Genomic DNA, 27,964 nt, shown 5'->3' with positions numbered 1-27,964 from the left:
AAAGACTCATACATTTAAGGTTGCATTTATTTCTTTTTAAAAAATGTTGAAAAATAAACCCATGTCTGTGTAAGTCCCCAACCCTTCTTTCTCCAAGCTTTTGGGGGTGGACAGAGTGGGCCTCCTCACAGCTTCCCAACATTCTTCCCACAAGGCTTCTGCCATGCCCACCCCAGTCCCCTTCCACTGCACCTGACTTATTGCTAAAAGGAAGGAAAGGTGGGTGAGGCCAGCTAACACACCAGCTCTCCCTCAGCCCCCAGGCTCAGTCACTACCACACACAAAGGGTAGGCCCAGAGGCCAAGCCCTCCAAAGGCAGGCAGGCAGGCAGGCAAGGAGGCAGCCATTCCAGTCACAGCCAGGAAGCCAGAGTCCCTGCAGGCCCTGAGATCTAGCCCCTGGCTGGGGGTTTACAAGCTCAACTGCCAGGAACACATGCAGAACCCACAGGTCCAAGCTGTGCCAGCTGGCAGCTCTGGGTATTTGAAAGACCTGGCAAGAGCCCTAGTCCCTTCTATCCTTAGTGCTGCCAGAGATACCCAGCCAAGGGGTTCAGGAGCCCCTGGGCAGTGGAGGATTCAGGGCTCAAAGTGAGGGTGCAGGGGGCTCCAATTGGGCTCCAACCAGGGTAGGTGGGGGCTGAGGACCAGGGCGGGCACTGTGGCGAGAGGCAGCCAGGGCAGGGCGGATGAGAGGTGGTGGAGGCTGGTTGGGGGCCAGCCGGGGCTGCAGGAAGCGGCCCTGCTGCAGGGGAGGTGGCTGGCGGAGCAGTGTGGGAGCTGTGGGCAGAGGTGGCCTCAGCAGTGGAGGAGGCTGGGAAAGCGAGGTGGGTGGTGGAGGTGGGGGCGGAGCAGGGGGTACTGATCGGGGTACTGATGTTGAGACAGATGTAATCTGGACCTGAGGGGAGAGAAAAGGGTGAGCAGACTGCCCCTGCACATCCGCAACATCCTTAGAGACTCACCTAACCCCCTGCTCACCTCGTCATCTTCTTCCAGGGCTGTGGCTGGTACAGGAGCCCCTCGCCTGGCCTCTTCCACAGGGACTGGAGCTGTGGGGGCCCCATCCTGCTCAGCCTCCCATTCCTGCAACACCTCTTCCAGGTTGAAGCGGCGACGGTAGCTCACAAAGAAGGTCTTCACTTGGGTCAGAGTCTTGTTCCCAATCACCTCTGCAATAGCCCCAAAGTCTTTGCCATATCTACGAATCGCTGCAAGGGTCAAAAAGGGTGGCAGACTGTAAATGCCCGTCAGAACCATTTACTCTCCCACCTTCAGCTCCTGGAAAGGTAAAAGGTCTATAGGCTTCTTGATACACCTCGCCAGGGCCTGACCCACCTTGTACAGCCAGAAGCTGCTCATCTGTGGTCCAGCGGGAGTTGAACTTGGTATTGGCCTGGAAAGCAAGAAATATAAATGACCGTTAAACTAAAACTATGCAAAGGGAGGGAGGGAGGGAGCAGAGATGGACCAGCCGGTAAGGGCACTGGCAGCTCCAACAGAAAACCTGTGGTTACCCATTCCGACAGACTCACAACCATCTAAAACCTAGGATATCTAGTGCCCTCTTCTGGCCTCCGTGGGCAGCATGGATCTGTGTGGTGCACTTACAAAGGTACAGATAAACACTCACATACATGAAAAAAGAGTCAACAGGTAAAAGGCTTCTGCCACTAAGCCTGATAAGTTTGATCCCCAGGATCCACAGCATAGAACTAATTCCTCCAAGTTTTTCCTGGACTCCCAGATACACACTAAGGCTTGGGTCACCCCTCTGACCTCACTGCCCCCAAGTTAATAAATGTGAAAAAATGTTTTGGAAAAAATGTATGGGGGTTGGGGATTTAGCTCAGTGGTAGAGCGCTTGCCTAGGTAGCGCAAGGCCCTGGGTTCGGTCCCCAGCTCCGAAAAAAAAGGAACCAAAAAAAAAAAAAATGTATGCTTCCTAGGCAGATTCTCCTACCCATTCCCGTCCTGCCACTGGGAAAAACCTCCTTTTGCACCCAAATAACCTGAACAGCCTTACCTCAGGGGGGCGGAGAGGGTCGATGCCACCCTCCAGTGCTTGGCGGAGGCTGCTGTTGGTCTGCTTCATGCTCTGAACCTATAAAGGCCAAAATGGAGAGAGAAGCATGCACCTCTGGACCCAAGGAAGGCCAACACCACCCAACTCACCCAAGTCCTTACCCGTCTGCTCCTCCCTCAAACCTCAGGGCACTGGTATTCAACCATGTTAGCATTTCTTTAGTTTGAGCTTTTTGTTTTGTTTTGTTTTGTGGGCAGTTATCTTTTGTTTTTTGGGTTTTTTTTTTTTGGGGGGGGGGGCCCACTGGCCTCAAACTTGCTATATAGCTAAGACTATCCTGGAACTCCTAATCCTCCTGTACTGGGATTACAAGTGCTTGCACAGCATCCAGCTTTCTTATTGAGACCAACCAGATCTTGCTTGGGGCTTGCAGGAGGTTGAGGGATGAGACAGGTGGGCGGGTAAAAGTGCTTGCCAAAGTCCAAAGACTTGAGTTTGATCCCCAGAACAACTTACGTAAAGGTAGAAAGAAGCACATGGGCACCATGGCACACATGCTGCTGACACATATATCATATACATGCATGTTACATCTGGCACACCCTTTCCTGCCACCAGTTCTGACCTGAGTTTGATCCCCAGTACCTACGGAGTAGAAAGAGAAAGACAACTCCTACAAACCACCTGACCTCCACACCATACATGTGCGAGCCCCTCCCCCACACACAAGGTAATGAGATAATGTATCCCCAGATAGCCTCGAATTCACTCTGTAGCCAAGGACAGTCTTCTATGTTTGATGCCTACAAGAGCTAGGGAGTAGCTCAGTGGTAGTGTTTGTCTAGTATGCAAGGTCCCCAGCCAGCACTTCATAGACAGGCATGACAGGACACGCCTGTAATACTCGGAGGGTAGAGGTAAAGTCAGGAACTCAAGGTTATCCTCTATTACAGCGCAAATTTGAGTCTAGCCCGGGATAGAAGAATCCCTGTCCCCAGTCCAAAAAAAAAAGGGCCAAGGGGCTGGCCAGACAGGAAGGTAAAAGTGCTTGCCAAAAAGCCTTAAGACTTAAATTTGATCCCCAGAAATCATGTAAAGGTGGAAAGAGAACCACATGAGCTCCGTGGCACATATGCCTCCCCAACCCCCACACACAAAGCAGAAAAGAATGTCGTTATACCAAGTCCCTGACTGTGGGACAGAGCCAGGCTTGGCCCTGCACCATTTCCCTTATACCCAAGCTGCCCCAACACAGGTCTCAAGAACTGATGCCCCCCTGTGCATGGCTTCCTTTTCTTGGGCCCCCACCTGGCGCTTAAGAGAGATGAGCTGTGAGTCGAGACCTCGGAGTGTGAGGTTAGCAAGGTCTGGGCTTCCCGATACTGCAGTGAGGCCTTCAGGACTCAGGTACATGCCCTTGGGCGGACGTCTCCGAGTTCGAAGTGGGTGGTGGCGGTACTGAGATACCTGGATCTCTTTCTTCCCAGGACCAGGCCGTGCGTTCAGAGGTCTGGATGGCAGAGGCTGAAGGGAAATAATATCTCGTGCAGTCCAAGGACAAGCTGAGGGCTGAGCAGGGCAGAGCAGAGCTGCTAGGGACCCTCACCTCTCGCTTGGGGTCCCCGGTATCCGGTTCTCCCTCGCTCACAGCTCCTCGTCCCTCTTCTAGCTCATCACTGCTGACACAGAGCGAGATACAAAATGAGGGAAGGCCCAACCAGGGTACTGTCAGCCCCCTGCCCGCACCAGCAACCCCCACCCCCACCTGTCTTCTTTGTCCTTGCGGCCACCCAGCCGCCTGGCCTGCCTGTCCATCACACTAGTTCGACTTCGGGTCTTCTTCCAAGAGTAGTAATACTTCACCAGGCTGGGGATCAGCTTGTCAGGGAGCTGGGGAGGCAAGGCCAGAGACACGAGTCCACCTGAGACTCTGGCCCCAGGCAGGATGTTTGGGACTTAAGGGCTGAGAAGCACTCCGAGGGCCATGAACACAGGCTTATTTACCATCTGCTGGATCCGCTGGAAGCACTTGCCATGGAACCCAAAGGCCTGCTCGAACAGCACTTTGTCCTCTACCGTCCACTCATCAGGGAAGGGAGTGAAGTTGGCTAGATCAGCCAGTGACTTCTCCACGTCATGTTTGTGCCACAGAAGCATGCCAAGTGCCTGGCCCAGGACAGAAGCAGCTCAGGTTCTGCCACAGCAGTACCGCCTGCCCGGTCCGTCCCACTCTCATCCCTCAGTACCCTAGCCCACCTGTTCAATGTTGTAGCCATGCTTCTCCTTGGCCATCGCAATGTACTTGTCAACTGCAGGGGAAAAGAGGAGAGTCACAGGGGAGTCCCCAGAGTGGAGACCACTCGTCTGCCCCCTTTATACTGCCCAGGTTGGTCTCAAGCCGCTGGGCTGCAGCGATGCTCCTGCCAGGGTTCCCTGTAAGTAGGGCAGACACACACCTCTATGGAAGAGCTGGCCTTAGGACAGGAGCTAAAACCCTACTCCCAAGACTGAGCCTGACCCTGGCCCACCCCACTCACGCTTGGCATCGGATACACAGTGGTTGGGTGACCACACCAGCATCCCCTTCAGCTCCTTGTTGCTGTAGCGCGCAGGGCTCTCTAAAAGGAAGAGCGGAATTAGCCTGGTGGCACTCACAGAAACAGGAGACCACTGAACTGCACAGTCAAACTGGGGGGTGAGGCCCAGACAGGAAGGCAGGGCAGGAAAAGTAACAGTGCCACGGGGCCACCCACCCCGCCCACCGCCTGTCCCTCAAGCAGGAGCCAGCCAAGAGTTCCCAGGTGGGGCTGCAGGCCAAGCCATCAGCCTCCACCACCCCTCCCTCCCTCCCTCCATGTCTGTCCTGCCACTCACCAGGCTTGCACTCCGGAATTACTGCTTGGTAATTGGTTCCAACTCGGATCATGCTGTCTGTGGAGCCAGGGGAGGCAGTCAAGACTCCAGGGAAGTGGGGGGAGGATACAGTGAGGGGAGGTAGCTGATCTGGAGTTCTTCCTGACCACTCAGGGACCCAACCTTCCAAGAGACGCACTTTTCCTTGATAGTCCCCCCAGCTACCCTCTGAGACAGAGGGGGCTAGGAGAGACAGACCCTGCCTAGTCATGACCATGGGCAGAAGGGGAGGTTAAGAGGACACTTTTAAAGCCCAGGCCAGAGCAAAGTGCTTTGTTCTGGCTTGGGGTGGGAGCTTGGAGGGCTGCCCCTAGATCTGGACCACAGCCTTGTAGGGAGCTCGGGGCTCCTCCCCACCACATGAGCTTCACAGCTCCGCATGGAGGTGTCTTTCCAGTCCCTGGTCCAATCAGACCTCAGTCCCCTGCAGGGTTGCAAGGTATGAGGACCCAATCCATCCAAGTGAGGCATTCTAAGCTCCCTCAGCGACTGGGGGCAGAGGGGAGGTGGGTGGTCAAGGGCCCAGCCTGTAGATTTCCCGTGCAGGCAGCACCAGGCACGAGAAGGCTGAGGCTGCAATCCAGGAGCGGCAGAAACCATCTGTGGTTCCCAACTCTCCCCCTCCCCACCTTCCGTGTTCCCTCCCCGGACCAGCGCGCTTTTAACCCTAGGCCATCGGGCTCACCATGAGAGTGCTCCTCCTCGCTGCTGTCATCCTCCGAGTGCGGCTGTCCGCCGTTGGGTGCCGTCTTGGCCCGACTTCGGGACAAGATCCCGGAGCCCGCACTGGGCTTCTCCATTACAGAGGGCATTACCCTTCCCTGCTGCCCCGGGGGGCACGGGATCCTTTGGAGAGCGCAGGAGCTTGCCGCGCTTGCCTGGAGTGCTGCGCCCGGCCCGGCCTGGAGGGGTCGCCAGTGAGGCTATGAGAGGCAGGAGGTCAGCGTGGCTAGGGTCCGTGAGGTCGGGGCCCCGGAGGGCAGCCCTAACGCTCACTGCGACCCCCACGGGCGAGGACGGCAGAAAAGTTTGTGAAGAAGTGGGGGTACGTGGGGGACGGCGCGGCCGGGGGCACGCTCGCTCTGTGCGCCCCTCGGGGTTGATGCTCCCCCGGGGAGAGTCAGGGCGCGCTGCCCTCGGGGAGACCCGGAGCTGCACCGGGCGCCTGCCCACGCTGTTTGGCCGGCAAGGGCTACCGTGCAGAGGCCGCCGCAGCTGACTCCGCACCCCTCGGCTGTGCTGAGGATGCCCCGGTCCCCAACGGTGGTAACCCTGCCGACCCGACCCCACGGCAACCACGCCAGCGGGCTGGAGCCCCAGCGGCAGGACGGCGCGCACGGCGTGCGGCGCTGGAGCAGAGTTGCCGGGAGGCGGGCGGAGCGCAGCCGCGGGCGCCGCCTCGCACCCTCCCCGGCGCGCTCGCTCGCCCCGCCGCGCTCGCGCTACCGCCGCTCGCTCGCCCGCTCTCCGCCGCCGCTCGCTCCTCGCGCACACAATGAAGCTGCTGGCAGGGAAGTAGTGCCGGCTGCGGCCTCAGCACCCCTCCCCCAGCCGATGCCTCCGCCAGCTGAACATCTGGCCCTGGGGTGGGAGGGAGGGCCCTGGGGGCGGGGCCTGGGGCCGGGGCTAGACCTCCAGGGGGTGGGGTCAGGACCGGAATGGGGAGCGCGTACCCCCCAAGGGAGCACCCCTAGTGTCTCTGAGTTCTCAGACTTGTCCCCTTTGGGAAGACCCCAGTGCCCCCCAGGAGAAGCCCAGGGTCAGCCCCACCCACAAGCACACGGGTTCCACACACTAGTGGGGTCTGGTTACTGTGGCCTGCCCCGGGGGCCCAGAGACCGCCTGTCCGACCGCCCGGGTGGAGCCCAGCTTTTCCTTCCATTTCCCTTCCTGCCAAGGAACTCCCTGCCCCCCCTTCCGCAGGGGACCCCCCCCTTCATGCGCCCTTGGGGGCCAAAGCGGATGGGAGGCCGGACAGGAGCAAGATGAATTTCTTCAAGAGCTACTGGGCTAGAACCTGGTTTCTGCTGGGTTTGTGGGTCCCCAGGGGTCACCCTAGTGTCTTTCAACTGCTGCAGTCTGCACCCCAAAACAGTAGTATCAAAGACTGAGGAATGGGCCTGAAAGCTCTAGGGCAAGGTCTGGGCTGAAAGGGACGAGCTCCCCACTGGGTTCACTGTCACCCCAGCTGGAAGCAGCATCCCCCCTCCCCCCGGACAGGCACAGGCAGAGTGACAGACAGGGAAGCGGGTTGGGAGGCACAGACGGAGTTGGGGGAGGGGGTGGGCAGAGACTTTCAAAGCCAGACCCAGCCACCCTGCCAGGCACACAAAGAGCCAGCGCACTCACCGGCAGCAGCTCGAAGCCTGTGAGCTGCGCCTGTGCCCGTCCCCGCCGCCTGGGGCACGTGCTGCAGCTCACACAGGCCGGAGCCCCCGCCCGCCGTCCCTCCCACGGGGAGCCCGGACTCCTGGACACGCCTCTACCCGGGCACACCCGCTATGCCCAGATCGAGCCGAGCCTGCACTCGCACCCTCCTCTCTCTTCCCTTCCTTGGCCACTCTGTAATCAGATTCCTAAATTTAGAAGCAGCCCTGGCCCCAACCGGGGATCCCTGCCCCCACCCACTGGCTGTGGCCGACCGGCCCGGGTCCCGTGGTCAGGCCACGACCTGGCTGGGGCATCCTGTTCCTGGGGGATCCTTGCCTTCGGCCCGCAGAGTCAGACACGACCCCGCCCGACTTCAGCACTGTCCAGCCACATAGGGCCACCCAGTCAGCGGCCACGTTGCCCGCCACACCTTGGGCCAGGGTTATGGGGCCTTTTTCCTCCCCTTAAATCATGAGCTGGGCACCAAGCCCCAGGGTGGGGAGATCTGGGACAAAGGGAAAAAAAAAAAAATGAACCAGAGGCAATCTGAGCTGAAGGAGTCCGTTCCAAGAGGCAAAGCGACTTCCAGTGACCCCTAGAAATGAGTGGCAGGAAGCCAGACCTGCCCCCAACACCTGTACTTTATAGTGAGGTGTTCCTATTTCTATTCCTTTGCCTAGCTAGCAACCATTGTGCACACCACACTCTCCTGTGATGGCGTCTTTCTTGCTTCTGGTACCCATTAGTCAAGGCTTCCATTGGGTCCCCCATCCTCCACTTGCCTCCTTCCATAGCAGAACCTAGGATCTTGGGCCAAGACCCTACCTATCCCAGGCCTCAAGCACCAGGCTCAGTTCTTGTTTCCTTCCTCCAGGGCTGCCCCAGGTACCCCAGCACAAGGCCTAGCAAGGACCCCAAGCCACTGGCTTCCCTTCTGGCCTACAGCCATTTCTCCCACACACCCGGACCCAATACTGTCCTCACTCATCCCTGGAGCCAGACCCCCCACCCCCGCCCACACACACCAAAGGAAGATCCTACTCTGGTGTGGGGGCAGGGCGGAGAGGTTTTATTATTTACTTATTTTTGAGGTGAGAGCCTCAAAAATACAGATACACTGAGCCTTCTGCCAGAGAGGTGAGACACAACACAGGAGGGGCGTCAGAGTTTAGGGACAACTGTGGGGGCCACAGGGTGCAGAGAAGTGACTGGTTTTTAATGATGTATTTCATCCTCAAACTGCAAGGGCGCAGGAGAGAGGCAAGGTCCCACCCCGCCCACCTGCTGCAGCCGCCCCCTCCCCAGCTGGCCCCCTCTTTTGTGAGAAGGCACACAAAGGACAAGGGGCCCCGGCCGGTCTGGCCATCTGCTCCTAGCAGCCTGGAGGCTCTTAAAGAGACAGCTCCCCCTCCCTGCGGCCCTGGGACTGTGGGGTGTGGTTATGCCACAGAACCGAGTCCAGGCGGTACCCCAGGTCCCACCCACTCTAGTTCCTCAAGTCCTAAGGTCAGGAATCTTCTTCCCTCAGGCATGGGGTGCAGAGGTGCCACGTGGCCAGGAATATGGGGGTATGATAAGGGAGCGAGCCAGCCAGAGACCAGCCCCTCCTCTCATGCAGCCTGAGGAAGCTCAGAAGCAAGCAGCAAGAACCTCACCTCCCCGAGGCCACCTGCAAGCCTGGCTAGAGCTCAGGTCTCCCGGGAATGCTCTCCCGCCATTTTGACGGATGAGCTTCTACTCTTGGCCCAGGGGAGGGAAGGCGAACACGACAGCGCCCTGCCTTCTTCTAAGGGATGCAAGCCAGGGCCCAGACTGCCTCACAGCAAGCCCAAGCCCACAGCCAGGCACATTTATCCCCTGTGCTCATCCTGAGGAGGGAGCTGGGGCCTTCCTTGGCCCCATACAGGTCTCTGCCTGAAGCTTGCCTTTCTCGCCTAGGCTCTGAAAGGCTCCTGGGCCCTCAGATCCAGAGGAAAGCCTGCTCTCGTCCAGCCAGAGCAGAGCAGCTCATCGATTTACCACTTGGTTCACAGACACAAACGTGCCTGGTAGCTTGTGGCATTGTCTTCACGGCTGTGTTCTAAGAGTCCAGCATACAGCAGGCACTCAGCATTTGCTAAAGGAAACAACAGATTTCAGGAGCCCACTGTCTTTCCCTTTTGCTGAGCTCCTGTGTGCTAGACCTGCTGGGCATCTTGCCTCCTCCCTCTTCAAGGTGAGGCAGAGGGACAGGGGTTGAACAGGGATGCTGGGAAAGAAAAGGAAGGGTGACCTTGGGTGAGCCACCGGGCCTCCCCTCCTCTTAAAGGCGGGGGCAGCTGCAGCCAATCCCTAATCTGCCAGCCCTGCCAGACAGACTGGGACTGTCCCGAGCAGAGGCTGGAGGCTGGCTGCTGTGGTGTGGTGCCTGGGACCCTCGCCAGGCCCTCGGTGGACACAGCCAAGGGGCTAAACTTGGGGAGGGAAGCAGGCTGGTAGGCCTAGGGTGAAGGAAGGAGAGTGGAGGACCCAGGCAGAAACCTGGTAGAGCCATGGGGGAGGAGATGCTCCTCTTTGGAGGAGGTGAATGGGGGAGGAGTCCTAGAGTGGAGTCCTAGAGTGGAAGGAGCCTAGAGAAGTCTCCTGGGCTCCTTCAGTGTTAGTTAGGAATGCTTCCTTCAGATCCCTCTGTGCCCCCTGGGGGCTTCCTGGCTGGCTGGGAACCCAAGGTGTTGCCTCCCTATCTCTGGGCCCTGTTGGTGATCAACACTCCTTCCAGCAACACCCACCCCACCCCCACTTATGCAAAAATAATAATGATGCAAGGTGACAGTCCAGTGTTTGGCACAACTTCAGCTCAGAGGCTAAAGGGGGCTCTGGGCCAAGCAGAAGTAGTTAGCAAGTCAGAGATTTGGACCCCAGGTTTCCTGATCCCCTGGGCTAGGGAGATCTGATATCTGGAGCCAAGTGTCTGGAGCACAAGGGGGGATGGGTCCGAAGGTCTTGGTCGACAGACAGAAGCCTCCCAGCATCGAGCTTTGAGTTCCAGAAGCTTTTAGAAGTAACTGGCCCCTCCCCCTCACCTGGGGAACAGCTGCGCCCTCTCGTGGTGGCAGTGCAGACCAGACCTCCCCAGGGCATGATTGTCCTCCCAAGGAGGCTGAGGATGGCACCCTGAGAATCCAAGTTCTTGGACTGGGGACCTGGCCATTGGTGCCACCTCCACCCTGGGCTATAGGAGTAACTGAACCTTAGATTCATTCCCAGTAAGCCCTGCCCAAGAGCTACCCAGAACCTCTACTCCAAATGTGCTAGGACCAGAGCAGGACAGAGAGTTCCTATCTAGGAGGACTCCCTGCTATGCTTCTTGCTTGCTGTGTGGCCATAAATGAACGACTTGCCCTCTCTGACCCTCTGCTCCTCCGCTTCTAAAAGGGAGTAAGTTTCACCTCATCATTTATTAAAGAGGATCCAATAGCATCTCAGGTGGAACCCAGCAAGCACGTCCTTCAATACTGCTGTTCTTGTGGAGCCAAGAGCCCGCACAGCACCCCAGCAGGCAGGCCATAGGCTCACTGCTTGCTGCATGAGGTAGCCCACACACTGGGGACCAACTTAAGGCCATTGCCTCTGGCCTAACAGACCCACAGAGGGACTCCTGAGTCTGACCTCTGGCCAAGAGGTTCCTCCTTGGTGACATCAGACAATCTGCAGCTTCCTTGTAGACTTACCAGCAATTCCAGATTCCTACCATGGACACCTAGTCCAGTAGAATGTTTTCAAGGCTTCTTCTTCCATTAGGGCCTGCTCCCATTCGATCACCTTCCACGGCTCCCTACTGTCTTCCTGCAAAGCTTACCCGCCCGGTACTGGGAAGCTTCCTAGCCTGTGCCTTGTCCAGCCAAACAGGTCTGTTAAACATCCCCAGAGCATAACCTGGAGCCCCACATCCCTCTGCCGCCCTGCAAACACCAGTCCTAGAGGCAGCCCCTCCAAGGAACATCTCACCATGCTCAGTTCTCACCCACCTCTTCAAGATTCTTTCCCTGCAACCCAGGAATCTGCCTCATCCTTGCTTCTGGGCTGTAGCCAAACCCCTGTCCCCTTCCTCTCTCTAGCCTCTTCCTCCAGGGCCTCTCTTCCCAGCTACTGCTGCCCCCCTCCTGCAAGCTGGGCTTCTTGAAAGGGTTATTCACACCCTTCTATCCTTGTCCTCACCTCCCACTCACTCCCCAAGCCAAGCAGTGACACCACAGAAACTGTCTGCCAAGGTCACCAGCAGTGTGCTTATCTCTAATGCCAGAGGTATTAGGCAGGGGTCATTCTGCCCTGGGTAACCTGGGCACCAGTCTCCAAAGCCTCAGTGGTTACTCCTTGGGGCTCTGAGTCTCCCAACTCGCCAGGCTCCAATGCTACCACCCAGCTTCTGGCAGCCCCAGCACTGTCCTCAACCCAGCTCTAGCCCCAGACTCCCTCAAGACTGCAAAGCTGGCCACAAAAGCTTCACCACCAGCTGCCTGCTGTGACCCCCTCTTTTTGTTCTCAGGTCCTAACTCTGCAAACTGCTGTTGACTCCTCCCCCACTGCCCCTCCCCATCCCCACTGCTGTTGACTCCTCCCCCACTGTCCAGCCTCATCCCCACTGCTGTTGACTCCTCTCAAGCTCTTTTCTTTTTTTTTTTTTTCTTTTTTTTTTTTTTCTTTTTTTTTTTTCTCTTTTTCGGAGCTGGGGACCAAACCCAGGGCCCACTGAGCTAAATCCCCAACCCATCAAGCTCTTTTCTAATCTGCCCCACATCCCGTTTCTTTCTTATGTTTATGGGTATTTTGCCTGCCTGTGGTCTGTTGCCATGTGCATGCAGTGCCCTCAGAGGCCAGAAGAAGGCATCGGTTCCCCTGGAACTGGATTTACAGTCAATTGTGAACCTCCGTGTGGGTGCTGGGAATCAAACTCAGTTCCTCTGAAAGAGCAGCCAGTTCTCTTACCACCGAGCCATTTTCTAGACTTTTAACCTGTCTATTATTTTACAGCTCGAGTGATCCTCCTAAAACATGACCAGATTAAGTCAGTCCCCCTTCTCATTATCCTGTCCCCAAAACAAAAGAGCAAGCTGGTTCAGTGGGTACAGATTCTTGTTACCAAGTCTGATGACCTGAGTTCACCCCCCAAAGGGGGACCTACAAGGTAGAAAACAAAAACAAACCCTGAGTCTGGCAAACTGTCTTCCTATTTCCACACTCTCAGCATGGCACACACAAAGTGTGTCCTGTGAGGATTTTGTCCCTTTGTTTGCCAACTTGACCCAAGCTGTTGTACTCTAGGGAGAGAGAACCTTGACTGAGGAAATGCCTCCAGTGTTTTGATCTGTCCGCCTATCGGTGAGGATATAGTCTTGATTAAAGGTTGGTATGGAAAAGCTCAACCACCCCTGGGCAAGTGGCCTAAGAAAGCAGGCTGAGCAAGCCATAGAGGAGCAATCCAATAAGCAACATTCCTGCATGGTTTCTGCATCAGTTCCTGCCTTGACTTCTTGCCTGACTTTCTTCATTAATGGGCTGAAACCTGTCAGGTGAAGTAAAACCGTTTCCTCACTAAATTACCCTCAGGCATGGTGTCTTTGTTATGACAGAGAAAGTGAACTCGGACTTTGCATACTCCAGGCCAATCTCTTGTCCTGCTCCTGTTACCTCCTTTCACCCCCAGAGTGCTTTGGACTGCAATCATGTACCACAATGCCTGTTTATTTCATGTTAGCCAGAGCTTTGCGCATGCTACCTGTGTAAGAACTCTCCCAGCTGAGCAACACCCCCACCCTCAGTGGCTGTCTTTGATCCTCAAGAAGAGACAGCTAGCAGGGACAAGATGGCTCAATGGATATATTCACTTGCTCCTAAGCCTGACAACCTGAGTCTGATCCCTGAGCAAACATGATAGACAAAGAGAATCAACTCTTAGAAATTGTCATTTGACTGCCACATGCATTGTGACACATTTATGCTCCCCCCAAAACACACACACACACACACACACACACACACACACACACACACCACTCACAACACACACACAAAATGGATGTAAAGAAATGTTTAAAAATGAAAAGAAAGCCAACTAGCTATTGGTACAGGTTGTCCTCTCAGCTTCTGAGGAGACTGAGGCAGAAAGAGCAGAGCGAAAGACCTGACCCGGCTACAGGGTAAGTTCAAGGCCAGGCTGGGGTGTGTACTGAGACCCGGTTTCCATAACAAATACAGGGGTATGGGGAATTGGTTCAGCCTAGTCTGCACAAGAGGGCTCCATCCCCAACACATCAAACGAACAACTAACAGAGCTTGGTTGCACACGACTCGGTAACCTTAGCATTTTGGACACTGAGGCAGGAGGATCCAGGATTTAAGGCCAACTTGGGCTACAGAGCAAAAACTGTCTTTAATGGGGGGAGAGGGAGTGATGGGTCTGGAGAGATGACTCATTTGGTAAAGTGCTCACTGTGTAGTCATTCAATCTCTAGCACCTAGCACCCACATAAAAATTAATAAAAATTAAATTAAAAAAACCAGTTTTAAAAGCTGAGTGTTGCTGGCACGAACCTTTAATATCAGCACTTGGGAGGCAGAGGCAGGCAGATTTAGGAATTTGAGGCCAGCCTGGCCTACAGAGAAAGTTCTAGGATGGCCAGGACTGCACAGAGAAACCCAGTCTCTAAAACAACAAGAAAGCTGGTTTTGATGTTAGGCTTCTGTAACCCCGCCACTGGGGAGGGGGAGACAAGAGGATCCCTGAGGCTTGCTGTCCAGCTCCAGCTCTCAACATAAGTTGCAGGGACTGGAAACAGCCCAGAGGTTAAGAGTACAGACTGATCCTCCAAAGGGTTTCCTTACCCACAAGGCGCTGGCAACTCCGGTTCCAGTGTATCCAATGCTTCCTTCAGGCCTCCCAGGGCACTGCATGCACATGGTGGATAAACATAAGTGTAGGCAAAACACTCGTGTGCATAAAATAAAAATAAATAAATCTTTAAAAAAAATAGGTCGGAAGCCGGATGGTGGTGGCTTTTAATCCCGGTACTCAGGAGGCAGAAACAGGTGGATCTTTGAGTTTGAGGCCAACCTGGTCTACAGAGCAAATTCTAGGACAGCCAAGGACACACAAAGAAACCCTGATTTGAAAATACTACTACGGGGTTGGGGATTTAGCTCAGTGGTAGAGCGCTTACCTAGGAAGCACAAGGCCCTGGGTTCGGTCCCCAGCTCCGAAAAAAAGAACCAAAAAAAAAAAAAAAGAAAGAAAGAAAATACTACTACTACTACTACTACTACTACTAATAATAATAATAATAATAATAATAATAATAATAATAATAAATAAGTTGTTGGAGAGCAATTGAGAAAGAGACACACTGTTGACCTTTAACCTTGACATACACACGCATATATGTGCACACACGAATACATGTACATGCACAAATAAGGAAAAGAGGGAGAAAGAGGGAGAGGAGAATAAAGGCGACATATTCAAGGGCACCCTGAAGAGATGGGAAAACATTGGCCCCTTGGTGATATGAGCCCTTGGCCAACCCCCATGAATCCCCTGCACCTGTGAGTCTTCCTCTCATTGGCCAATACATTTGGCACTCACCATTCTCCATTATTCTCTGCTACCTAAAACTAGTCTCAGAAACAGCTGTCCACATTGGTCCTCTGGCTTTGACCGCAGCCACCCTGTCATCCCAGCATGGAACCCTTTGTGCTCCCTGCAGGCTCTGGGTGTGTGGTTGGTCCCTGTAATGCAGCTGACCAACAGGTCCTTCAAATGTAGCTCAGGTGTCACCTTGTCTAGTATATCTGTGCCCTCTCCATTTCAGTACCGCTGACCTGTTTACCATGAGCTCAGACAGAGGAGGCTGCTGTCTCTCCCACCTGAGCACCCCCAGTTCCTCATAGGCTTCCAGGACAAGTGGCAGAAGGTAGAGTCTCCCATCCAAGTACTAACCAGGCCTAACCCTGCTTAGCTTCCTAGATCAGACAAGAGTTGTATAGACAAAGTAGAGTCTCAACACGGGCCTGCTGAGGTCTGCTTCCCCAGGAAGCCCCTCCTCTGCTTCTAACTCCCCAGACCACACTGCTAGGTCCCCAGGCACCTCAGAGCCAAGGTTGCCTTTATTCCACAAACGTATCAGGAGCTACTCGAAGCCAAAGACTTGCAGTAATCATAGAAATAAGAATGAACTTGAAGTGCCTATTAGTTTTTCACACTCCATCCCCAGACCCTAATGAGCAGAAGTACACAGCGGGCGCTCAATAGCTGTTATTGAATAAATTAGTGGATGAATAAGCAAGTGAATTGAATGCTTACAAATACCAACCACTGTGTGCTGTGGGCCTACCTGGGTTATCTTTTCTGCTACTCTCCCAGAAACCCTATTGGAACAGGTGAGACGCCGGCTGAGGGCTCAGGTCACCACAGACCACAGACATTGGAAGAAGAGAGGAATTGGGAGCTGATACCAAGCCCAGCCAGAGCCCTAGGTCGTTATCCTCCCTATCTCTGTGCCTGTGCCTGTGTCTCTGTCTCTGTCTGCCTCTGTCTCTCTCTCTGTGTGTGTGTGTGTGTGTGTGTGTGTGTGTGTGTGTTTCTCTATGTTTCTGGGTCTTTCTGTTTGTTTGTCTGCTTCTTGTTCTTTCTCAGTATCTGTCTTTCTCTTCTCTTGTTTTGTTTGAAACAAAGTTTCAAGTAGCCTCACCCATCTTGAACTCACTATATAGCAGACTGGCTTTAAACTCCTTTCTTTCTTTTTTGTTTTCCTTCTTTCTTCCTTGCCTTGCCTTTCCTTTTCTTTCTTTTCTGTTCATTCCTTCTTCCTTCCTTCCTTTCATTTCATTTCCTTTTCTTTCTTTCCTTTCTTTTCCTTTCCTTCCTTCCTCCGTTCTTTCTTCCTTTCTTCCTTCCTTCCTCCCATGTTTCTTTCTTTGCTTTTTTCAAGACAGGGTTTCTCTGTGTAACCCTGGCTGTCCTAGAACTAGTTCTGTAGACCAGTCTGGCCTTGGACTCAGATCGTGTTAATCCCAGTGCTGGGATTAAAGGTGTGTGACACCCACTGAAAGAGGCTGAGACTCTTTTAGAAACAAAACTACAAACAGGGCTGGTGAGAGAAAAGCCATTTGCTGCCAAACCTGAGAATCTGAATTCAGTCCCCAGAACCCACAACAGAAAACCAATCCCAAAAGCTGTCCTCTGACCACCACGGTTTGCTATAGGCATACAAATAATGTAATAATAAAAAAATTAAAACAGAAAGTGCTTTTAAAGCACTCAAACAAGCTATGACTGATGGTGTAAGCCTTCACTCCCAGCACTTGGGAAGCAGAGACAAACCAATCTCTGAGTTTGAGACCATCTTAGTCAACATAGTTGAGTTCTAGGACATCCTGGGCTACATAGAAAAACACTGTCTCAAAGAAAACCAAGCCTAGCTAGGCAGTCGCAACTGATGCCTTTAATCCTGACACTCAGGAGGCAGAGTCAGGTGGATCTCTGCAAGTCTGAGGTCAGCCTGGTCTACAGAGCAAGCTCCAAGACAGTCAGGGATACAAAGAAACCCTGTCTGGAAAAACCAAAAGTAGCCAACCAAACAAACAAAAACCACAGGCAAAATAAAACAGCCTAACTCTAAGGAGGCCACCTTCTGCGGTGCTGGGAATTAGGACCTCAGTGCAGGAATCTTGAAGAAGACATAGCTCAGCTCCTGAAGCCCCTGGTGTCCCCTTTAAAGTCACAGTCTTTCTGTGCCTCATTTGTTCTGTGTCTGGCCTCTTTCCTTCCATCTGCCTCCCTGCCATCCCATTTCATGCCGGTGGCAGACATTACTAATCCCTCCTGGCAGCCTTTCTTGCTGAAGCAAGCTGCAGAGCACAATCCCCATCAGCAGTCTCCGGGCCACGTGCCAGGCAGTGTCCTCTGGCTAAGACCGTGCAGCGCAGGAGAGGAGGTGAGGAGGACAGGAAGCATTTGTTAATTGAATGACTGGACCACACCTGTAAACATCCCACCATCCCTTAGTTTGCCTATCTGTGCTGGGTTACCTGTCCCAGCAGGCTGACTGCTAGATCAGGAAAATCTTTGACCTCTGGGTCACGGTTGTGGGTCTTAAGGAATGTTTTCCTGATCGTAGTACAACAGACAGGCAGTACTGCACAGAAGATGCTGTGTGTCAGGGTGTGGGCAAGGGCATTGTTGTGGACCCTCAACTACAACACTTCCTCCTGACTACGGTTTAAGTGGGTTCCTTCCAAAATCCTGGTGTTGGGGCTCGTAATTTTAGCTCAGTTGAAGGAGAGCCTGTGTGAGATTCATACAGTTCCAAGCGTGATGTCTAGCACTGCACAAAATGGTGGATTGCTGTTAAGATAGTTCCGTGGGGCTGGAGAGATGGCTCAGTGGTTAAGAGCACTGACTGCTCTTCCAGAGGTCCTGAGTTCAAATCCCAGCAACCTCATGGTGGCTCACAACCATCTGTAATGGGATCTGATGCCCTCTTCTGGTGTGTCTGAAAACATCGACAGTGTACTAAATAAATCTAAAAAAAAAGCTAAACACAGTGGCACATTACTGAAATCCCAAACTTGGAGGATTGGAGGATTAAGAGTTCAAGTTTGATCCAGTCATGGTGACACACGCCTTTAGTCCCAGCATTTGGGAGGCAGAGACAGTCTGGTCTACATAGTGAGTTCCAGGACAGTCAGAGATATGCAGAGAATAAATAAATACATTAATAAATACATAAATAGGGGTTGGATATTTAGCTCAGCGGTAGAGCGCTTGCCTAGCGAGCACAAGGCCCTGGGTTCAGTCCCCAGCTCAAAAAAAAAAAAAGAAAAGAGAAAAAAAAGATGTAAAAAAATACATAAATACATAAATAAATAAAGTAGATATGGTCTTATGTAGACCAGGCTGGCCCCAAATCCATCCAATTCAATATGTAGTCAAGGATGATCTTAACTCTATATCGTCCTGGTCTCTGCCTCCCAGATGATAGGTTTCCAGGCATGAGATACAAGCCCCTGCCCTTCTGGGTTGTTATGTGTTCCATTATTTTTGTCATTTGTTTATTTGTTTTTTACTGGAGGTGGAGACTACCATGCCAAGCCTTTTGGCATTCTACCACTGAGCACCTTCATGCTAGAGATAGGGTTTTTCTGTTGTTTTCTGATCTACAGAGGGAGATCCAGGACAGCCAGGGTACACAGAGAAATCCCATCTTGGGTGGGTGGGAACTGTTGCTGTTCTGTGTCAATGGGCAGATTTCCAATCCTCTGGTCTTAACCTCACAAGGGCTGGGGTTTTAGGCAATGCTACTGTCCTAGTTAGGTTTCTGTTGTGATAAAAACATGACCAAAAGTAAGTTGGTGAGGAAAGAGCTCATTTCTTCTTACAGCTCCCAGGTCAGCTCCATCACTGAGGAGAGTCGGGGCAGGAACTCAAAGTAGGACCCTAGAGGCAGAAACTGCAGCAGAGGCCACAAGGAACATTTCTTATTGGTTTGCTCTTCATGACTTGCTCACCCCGGCCTGGGCTCCCTCACACCAATCATCTATGAAGAAAACTGCCTCACAGACATGTCTAGGAGTCAGACTAATGGAAGCAACCCCTCGACTGATATTCTTCCTTCCTAGATGATGCTAGCTTATGTCAAGTTGACAGAAAACTAGCCATCTGGTCTGCTTAAAAGCAAAACTAACTAAATCGGGGTGAGATGACTCAGCAGGCAAAGGCACTCACCACAAAGCCTGACAACCTGAGTTCAATCCTAGGGCCCAAATGGTGGAAAGAGAGAACCAACTACTATAAGTTATCCTCTGTCCTTTAAACTATACTATGGCACATGCCCTCCTAACCTGAACACATAGATAGATAGATAGATAGATAGATAGATAGATAGATAGATAGATAGATAATAGATACATACATACATATAGAGATGAATGGATAGACAGATATAGGGATGGATAGATAGATATAGAGATTGGTACATACATAAATTCATACATACACATATATAGAGATAGATAGATATAGAGATTGGTAGATAGATAGATAGATAGATAGATAGATAGATAGATAGATACATACATACATACATACATACATACATACATACATATAGAGATAGATGGATAGATAGATGATAAATAGATAGGTAGGTAGATAGATAGAGATCATACATACATACATACATACATACATACATACATACATACATGGATGGATGGATAGACAGACAGGCAGACATTTCTAAGGAAAGTGGTGGTAAGACTCAGCCAAGCCACACAGGGCACACTATGTGGCATAGTCAAATTCCTCTAGAAACAAGGAAGAGGAGCAGTGCGATTCTATGTTGGCTCCACCACTGGGGGTGGCCTCCTGGGGAGGTGGACTGTGGGGAGTTTGACTGTGCTTATCCCACGCAGCCCCTACTGAGGTGCCAGGCTTTTCAGAAGCATAGAGATACCCCTCCAGGGGTGGAGCAGCACAGTCTGAGATGTGGGAAAGCTGGAGCTGGTTTTGGGGGTTCCCGGGCCTATGACCAAGCCAGGCTGTGGGGTTCTCAGACTTTTAGACATCCAGTTGTTGCTGGGATGCCAAGAACAGAGTCAGGGGCCCTCAGGCTGGGGACAGCATCTACCCTGGGGCAGGGGGAAAGGGGAGCTCTGTCTTGTCCCTGTGGTGATTGTCCTTAACTTGGCAGAGGCAGGCTCGGTGGTGGCTGTGACTGGGAGCACAGAGCAGCCTTCTATGGAGAATTAAGCTGTGGCTCTGTAGTTGAATGCCTTCTCTATGGCTTCTCTATGATCTCCATGGTTGATCTTGATGAAAGAGACGGTCCATGGTTCTAAACAGTTTATTGGTCCTTCATGGCAGAAAATGGATGCACAATGTACCATACCCACTTCTCAGGGTGGACCTGAAGTTAAATACCTTTTGCAGGGATGAATATCTGGGGAAGAGAAGTTTATTGGCTAAGCCCTCCTGGCCTCTAGGTACCTCATTAGCATGGAGAACTGTGTCTTGGGTCTACATCATCATAGGACACACTTCTTTTACGTGAGAAGCATGGTGCATATTCCATGCCAGGAGTCTGACAGGGCTGGGGAGTTGTCTAAGCCTCAGGTGTGTGCCCCCCAGGTCTCAACCTGTTCTACCTTACCAAACTTCCTGGCATGGTTTTACCATCCCACAGAGCAGCACAGTGCCTCTTTTCACAGTCCTGACTTCACAATCCCAGAACTGGAAGCCAATGAACTTCTGTGGTTTGAGTCCTCTGGTGTGTGCTGCTTGGCTCTTGCAAGCTGACCTAACAAACCAGTGTAAAGGGTGATGGTGTGTCCAGAGTTAGCTGCACAGAGAACTAAACAGGCCATTCTAGGACTTAGGAGGCAGATGATGGAACATCCGCATCTTCAAGTTCATCCTCTGTTGTATGGTCAGTTGGAAGCCAGCCTAGGATCCAGGAGCCCCTGTCCCCTGAACGGGTGCTTCTGTGACTGCTCACCAGGTAAAGGTTCTGTACATACATGCCTCACAATCCGTGGACTCTTGGAATCCCAGCGAAAGGAGACTCACAGTTATCCCCTAATGCCCACATGTGTGCAGTAGCCGTGTGGCACACTCACACTCACACACACACACACACACACACACACACACACACACACACAGACAGAGAGACAGAGACAGAGACAGATAGACAGACAGACAGTCAACAATAATAAACTAAACCTAAGCAAAAGGTACAGAAAGCTGGGTTTGGTGGTGAATACCTTTAATACCAGTCCTTGGCAGAGGCATGTGGATATCTATGAGTACTAGACCAGTCTGGGCTACACAGTGAAATCCTGTCTCACTATACAGCAAATAAACAAATAAATGATTGTTTAAAAAGTTAAAAGGGGGGCTGGGGATTTAGCTCAGTGGTAGAGCGCTTACCTAGGAAGCGCAAGGCCCTGGGTTCGGTCCCCAGCTCCGAAAAAAAGAACCAAAAAAAAAAAAAAAAAAAAAAAAGTTAAAAGGGGGGGGGGTTGGGGATTTAATTCAGTGGTAGAGGACTTGCTTAGCAAGCGCAAGGCCCAGGGTTCGGTCCTCAGCTCCGGAAAAAAAAAAAAGTTAAAAGGGTCTCAAACTGGGACTTCTCCCTCTTGGCCCACGCTGGGAATTGGCTGCCCCTCCCTCTAGTCTTGGTTTCCATCCATGAAAAGGAAGTAGAAACCTGGGTCGCACACGCCTTTAATCCCATCATGTGGCAACAAAGGCAGGTAGATCTCTGAGTTCAAGGCCAGTCTGGTCTACACAGTGAGTTCCAGGACAGCCAGGGATAAGAAGAGAAATCTTTTCTCAAAAAACCAAAAGCAAGCAAGCAAACCAACTAAGGAAGGAAGAGAGGAAGGAAGGAAGGAAGGAAGGAAGGAAGGAAGGAAGGAAGGAAGGAAGGGGGAGGGAGGAAGGGACTAAATAAACACTGCACAGTTGTTAAAGTTACCATATAAAGTATCCCTCCAAAAGAATCATGTGCTGGGGTTGGAGATTTAGCTCAGTGGTAGAGCGCTTACCTAGGAAGCGCAAGGCCCTGGGTTCGGTCCCCAGCTCCGAAAAAAAGAACCCCCCCCCAAAAAAAAGAATCATGTGCTGAAGGCTTTGTCCCCAGCTGCTAGCACTGAGAGGCTTCTGGGCCATGGATGGGTGACCCCACTGATGCGTTCTTGGCTGAGTTGGGTATTAGGAGGTGGGGCTAGGTTGGAGAAAGGAGGTCACTGGCATGGGCCTTTGAAAGGTATATTTTGTCTCTGGCTTTCATTCATCCTCTGCCTCCTCTCCCCTATTTTCTTTTTCCTAGCCACCATGAGATGAACATGTTCCTTCCCCTGCCACTTCTGCTGCCACCATGATGCTCTGCCTCACGGAAGCCTAAAAGCCATGGAGCCAGCCAACTGTGAGGAGACCCGTGACACCATAACCCAAAACAAATCCTTCCTAGCTTGTTTCCTTCAGTATTTTGTCACAGTGACAAGGGCAGTGACTAACATGACTCCTGTCAGTGTCACACCTTCCCATGGGTGGCCGGAGACTGCTGTCCTGTAATCCAGCTGCTACTTACTGCCTCCTTAGCATCCCAGTGCAGGAGCAAAGCCCGAGACACTTGCAGTTGAGGACCAGCCGGGAATTCACTCCCTGGGAATGGAAGCCAGGGCATGGCATATGGTAACTTACTGATTTATCGCTGAATTTCATTCCCAGCCCTCTTTTGTTTGTTTGTTTGAGTGTTTTGCCTGCTTGTATGTCTCTGTGTGGACTTACATGCAGTGACACAAAGGCCAGAAGAGGACATGGGATTCTCTGGGACTGGAGCTACAGATGGTTGTGGGGAGCTGGGAATCTAACCCAGTTCTTTGAGAGACCAGTCAATACCCCTAATCACTTTGTCTTCTCTTTTTCATTTTCTTTTTAAAGATTTCTTTAGAGCGTGCGTGCGTGCGTGCATGCGTGTGCTCTATCTGCCTGTACACCTGTGTGCCAGAAGAGGGCATCAGATCCCATTATAGATGGTTGTGAGCCACCATGTGGTTGCTGGGAATTGAACTCAGGACCTTTGGAAGAGCAGCCAGTGCTCTTAATCACTGAGCCATTTCTCCAGTCCCTTAATCACTTTTTTTTTTTTTCCGGAGCTGGGGACCGAACCCAGGGCCTTGCGCTTCCTAGGCAAGCGCTCCACCACTGAGCTAAATCCCCAACCCCGGCTGTTACTTTTCTTGTTGTTATCGCTGGCTAGTTGTTTTGTAAAGTTTACTTAGTTCATACTTAAAGGCTATAATACATAGTTGTTTGTTTGGTGGCGCTGGGGATGGACACTGTGCTGGTTAATTGTGACCATCGATTTAACTGGAATAAGAATGGTCAAGGGGGGGGGCTGGGGATTTAGCTCAGTGGTAGAGCGCTTACCTAGGAAGCGCAAGGCCCTGGGTTCGGTCCCCAGCTCCGAAAAAAAAAAAAAGAAAAGAAACAAAAAAAAAAAAAAAAAAGAATTGAACACAAGACTTAAAAAAAAAAAAAAAAAGAATGGTCAAGGGGTCAGGCGTGGTGGTGCTCAGCACTAGGGAGGCAGAGGCAGGTGGATCTTTGTGAGTTTGAGGCCAGCCTGGTCTACATATTTCAAGGCTAGTGGAGGCTATACAGTGAGAGCCTATCTCAAAAACAACATCAATAAGGAGAGTACATTTTAAGAAGAAAATGTGGTTCAGGTGTCATGTCATCTGCAGAGTTTGCTCCCTCTTCGGTGACTCATAATAGCACCCACGCTTGCCACCTGTCCTCCTACTGAACTTCACTGAGTACCTGCTGTCTGCCAGGTTCCCGCTGGGTCCCAAGGTCCAGAGGGTTAGGGTTACTGACCTTGGCATCTGAAACAGTTCTCTGACATTGCACTGAACTGGGGACCAGGTTCAGTGGTGGTGTCAGGTAAGTGCTAAGTTGGAGTTGGGTATTGAATCCGCTGCCCTAAAAGTAATGGCAGAGAAAAGGCACAGTTCCCAGCTGCGGGAGGCTGGGAATGTGGCTGAGTAGGGAGAGCAGTGGCCTAGCAAGTAGGAACCCCGGGAGTCTGAGTGCCAGCACTACCCGGTGGTGACACACTCCCAGCACTTGGGATGCAGAGTCAGGGGGATCAAGAGTTCAATGTTGAGGCTGAAGATAGCTTAGGGTCTAAGAGCACCAGCTGCTCTTCCAGAGGACCTAGGTTCAATTCCCAGCACTCATATGTCAGCTCACAGTTGCTCATAGCTCCGGTGCGCTCTTCTCAGGTACCAGACACACATGTACACAGATGTAACACCCATATACATAGAATAGCAAAATAAAACAAGCAAACTAAAGAGTTAAATGTCATCCATAACCACATAATAGATGTGGGGCAGCATCAGCTATGTGAAATTTTGTCTCCAAAAAATGGGCGTACGTGTGGGCAACAGGGGAAGTGGCAAGAATGATAGAAGCCCTCGGTGGAGTGCCCAGGCCAGGCACGTGGAATGAGAGAAGGCAACCACCACCTCAGCTGGGATCTGAATTAAGAGGAGGCAAGAGGGTTTCTGTATAAAATCCAGAATTTAGGAAGAGGGCAGGGAATGTAGCTCAGTAGCAGAGTTCTTGTCTAACATGCACAAGGTCCTGAGTTCAAACCCCAGAGCACCCAAACCAAGTCAGAGCAAAAGGGGCCATGTCTGTGATGTGTGGTGTGGAGTCAGGACTAAATAGGGAAGACAAAGCTGACTTCACCGTGCAGCTTCCTCACCCTCAGGTCCGGGGTTACAGACAAACAGCTTCCCTGACAGGCCTTTAGCTGACCTAGAAGTTCACCTCATGGAAACAGGGCTGCGTGGAGTGAAGGAGAGAGAGTACGTAAGGAGATTAGAATCACACTGGAGTTGATGAGGCTCTTTTGAGCATGAGTAGGGGGAGCCATAAGCTTGCAATGCAGAGTGGGTAGGATGCGAGCAGAAAGGAGAGTGGCTTCCCTGCAAAACCTGTAGAGCAGCGACTCCAGAGTCGCAGTAGCCAGGGCAAGCAGAGCACAGGAAAGCTAGGAAGGAATCCTGAGTGTGTTCTGGGCTGAAGCACGGGGTGGTAGGAGTGAGGAGGTCAGGGGACGCTCACCTCACATTCTCACTGTACCCCTAGGTAGGCTAGGAGGTCGTCCTGTCATTTACACACATACAGCCACACACACACACAGACACACCACAAACACACACACACTCCACACACACAGACACACCACACACCCACATACCACACACCACACATTCACACATACACACACACATACACACATACACCACACACACACACCACACCACACACAGCCACACACATACAGCCACACCACACACACACATACACACATACACACCACATACACACGCACACACATACACACATACACACCACAAACACACACACACCACACACCACACACATACCACACATACACACACCACACACCACACACACACCACACACCACACACACACCACACACCACATACCACACACACATACCACACACCACACACACACCACACACACACACACACCACACAGCCACACCACACACACACATACACACACCATACCACACACCACAAACACACACACACCACACACATAGCCACACACATAGCCACATAGCCACACACACACAGACACACCACACACCACACACACACACACACACACCACACACACACATAGTCACACACACACATACACACATACACCACACACACACACACCACACCACACACAGCCACACACATACAGCCACACCACACACACACATACACACATACACACCACATACACACCATACACACACATCGTCACACACACACCACACACACATATACCACACACCACACACACATAGCCACACACATACCACACACACATATACCACACACCATACACACACACCACACACACACACCACACACTCACACACACACACACACACACACAGGCACACCCTTCCCTCTCTTACTCCTGGGACAAGGCAACATTGAGCAGGAGAATAAATGGGTGCCTGAGGCCTACAGGTGTTTGGAGGAGCCGCTGCTTTAGAAGAAAGGGAGGAAGGGAAGTCAGGTGTGCTGCCTCACCTTGAAGTCCCAGCAAGAAGGTCAGAGGCTCAAGAAGGTTAGAGGCTCAAGGACAGCTGAGCTCTGTAGCAAATCTGGGGCTAGCTTGGACTACATGAGACCCATTGTCAAGAAAAATGGCAGAAATCCAGCAGGCGGGTAGAAGGAACTGCCAGAGACCCTCCAGACATGGGAGAGACCAGGGATTAATATCCCTGCCCATGAAGTCAGAGAGAATGAGAATGGAGGAGGGGTTCTTCAACCATAGGGGAATGGTTAATGAGGTGTTCACAGAAAGCATCTTCAAAATGGGAGGATGTCGGTCAGAGAAGAGGGGAAGGAGAGCCTTTTCTTGCCAGGCCTTGTAGCCCTCATTTAATCATCACGACCACCCTTGGAAGAGGAGGATTGTTGTAGTGGTCGCATTCACAAATAAGGAAGTCTAGTCTTAGAAAAGTTAACTGCTGGGTGGCGCTGGCACACAACTTTAGTCCCAGCACTCAGGAGGCAGAGGCGGGTGGGTCTCTGAGTTTGAGGCCAGCCTAGTCTACAGAGTGAGTTCCAGGACAGCCAGTGCTACACAGAGAAACCCTGTCTTGAAAAACTAAAAAAGAAAAGAAAGGAGAAGAAACAAAATGTTAAGCAAGAAAACAAACAGGTAGCAAGGGAGGGGTTTACCAGGAGGCTGGTTGGACTCTAAGGCAGCAAGGGAGGGAGGGGTTTACCAGGAGGCTGGTCGGACTCTAAGGCAGGCTCTGTCCAGACCAAGCACAAGGAAGTCCTGAGCAAGGCAAGAACCAAGAGAAAATGCTGCCTTGGGGACAATAATCAGATATTGGGCCTTTTCGGGTGGCTTGGGTCAGGGAGGGGTTGAATGGATTACTTGCAGTAGGGCTGGGGATATAGCTTACAGGAGAATCAGTGTGCCCTGCCTTCACTTGCCAACACAGCAAAAACCCAAAAGCAAGATGAGTCCCACAGAGTAGGGTGAGGGTAGCAGAAAGCATGTGGAGACGGGATCAGTAGAGAAAGGGCTGGTCATGACAGTGACTTCAGGAGAGGACAGGAGAAAAGCCAGCCATGGGAAGGTTTTTCTGCTGGACTCCTGCCTTGTCCTCCAAAAGTTTGCTCAGAAGTCCTCTCTATCCACCCACCTCAGTGCCCTGTCCTAGTGGTCTGGTCTCCAAAGTGTTAGCTGTGACCATCAGCAGCACATTCTCCTACCTCCAGGTAAGGAGCCGACTGCAGATTCATTTATGTTTTTCATTTTTGTTGGTGGATTTATATAATATTTAATAGAATTCCTAGTCAGGTAGTGGTGGCACATGCCTTTAATTCCAGCACTCTGGAGGCAGAGGCAGGCAGATCTGAGTTCAAGGCCAGTGAGTTGAGCCCAGCCTGGTCTACAGAGCAAGTTCGAGGGCTATACAGAAAAAAAAAACCGTGTTGAAAAACAAACAGACATAAATACAGAATTCCTGCTCCTCCCCACCCCGCCGCACCCCCAGAAGGGATGGATCTTGATACCTCCTTTGCACCCCACACCCACTCTGCAGCAAATCCTCCTGTCTCTGCTCTCAGTGCACATTGGCCCCTGACTTTTTCCCATTTGACTGTGGTGGGGCCTCTCACTCCTTGCCTTGGTTACAGCACTGACTCCTCTTCCTGGAACCTTGCTTAAACTATATATCCCTTATCAAATTGGCAGCCCAGTGGGCCTCAGAACACCTAAGTCATCTGGCCGCTCCTCTACTCAAACTTTCCAGCAGTGGTCTAAATCCCCAAGTCTTTGCAAACCTATGAACTCCAAAGGAAACCCTTCTTACCTGCCTGAGTCCTCCTCATATCATGCTCCTGCAGATCCTGTCTGCTCTGGTCACACTGTACTTGATACCGGAGTGTTAACTAATAGGATTCCCACTTGCAGGTAAATGTCTTGGGCTCTTTGATCCCCAACCTGGAATGCCCTGGTCTGCTCCTCATGACTTGGTCTCTT

General features: G+C 51.9%; 1 protein-coding gene across 8 annotated transcripts; it reads right to left on the bottom strand.

The window, feature by feature from the left end:
• Positions 1 to 9: 9 nt before the first annotated feature.
• Positions 10 to 7,447, bottom strand: Rcor2 (REST corepressor 2). 8 transcript variants are annotated; one of them, XM_063288027.1, is made up of 14 exons: positions 7,289 to 7,447; positions 5,625 to 5,862; positions 4,901 to 4,984; positions 4,564 to 4,644; positions 4,283 to 4,335; positions 4,031 to 4,192; positions 3,792 to 3,916; positions 3,633 to 3,705; positions 3,335 to 3,550; positions 2,543 to 2,671; positions 2,027 to 2,104; positions 1,339 to 1,396; positions 982 to 1,211; positions 10 to 901 (listed from the first exon to the last, which is right to left on the bottom strand). In XM_063288027.1, the coding sequence occupies exons 2-14, from the start codon at positions 5,749 to 5,751 to the stop codon at positions 587 to 589; spliced, it is 1,731 nt and encodes a 576-aa protein (XP_063144097.1). In that variant the 5' UTR covers positions 5,752 to 5,862; positions 7,289 to 7,447; the 3' UTR covers positions 10 to 586. The 8 variants fall into 8 exon arrangements, with proteins under 8 accessions (XP_063144097.1, XP_063144126.1, XP_063144105.1 ...); XM_063288056.1 differs by lacking the exon at positions 2,543 to 2,671 and having other exon boundaries at positions 3,633 to 3,702; positions 4,901 to 4,957; XM_063288035.1 differs by lacking the exon at positions 7,289 to 7,447 and having other exon boundaries at positions 4,901 to 4,957; positions 5,625 to 5,754.
• Positions 7,448 to 27,964: the final 20,517 nt, after the last annotated feature.

Source organism: Rattus norvegicus, chromosome 1, assembly GCF_036323735.1.
Source record: "Rattus norvegicus strain BN/NHsdMcwi chromosome 1, GRCr8, whole genome shotgun sequence".
NCBI lineage: Eukaryota > Metazoa > Chordata > Mammalia > Rodentia > Muridae > Rattus > Rattus norvegicus.
This window is presented reverse-complemented; position numbering and strand designations above follow the sequence as displayed.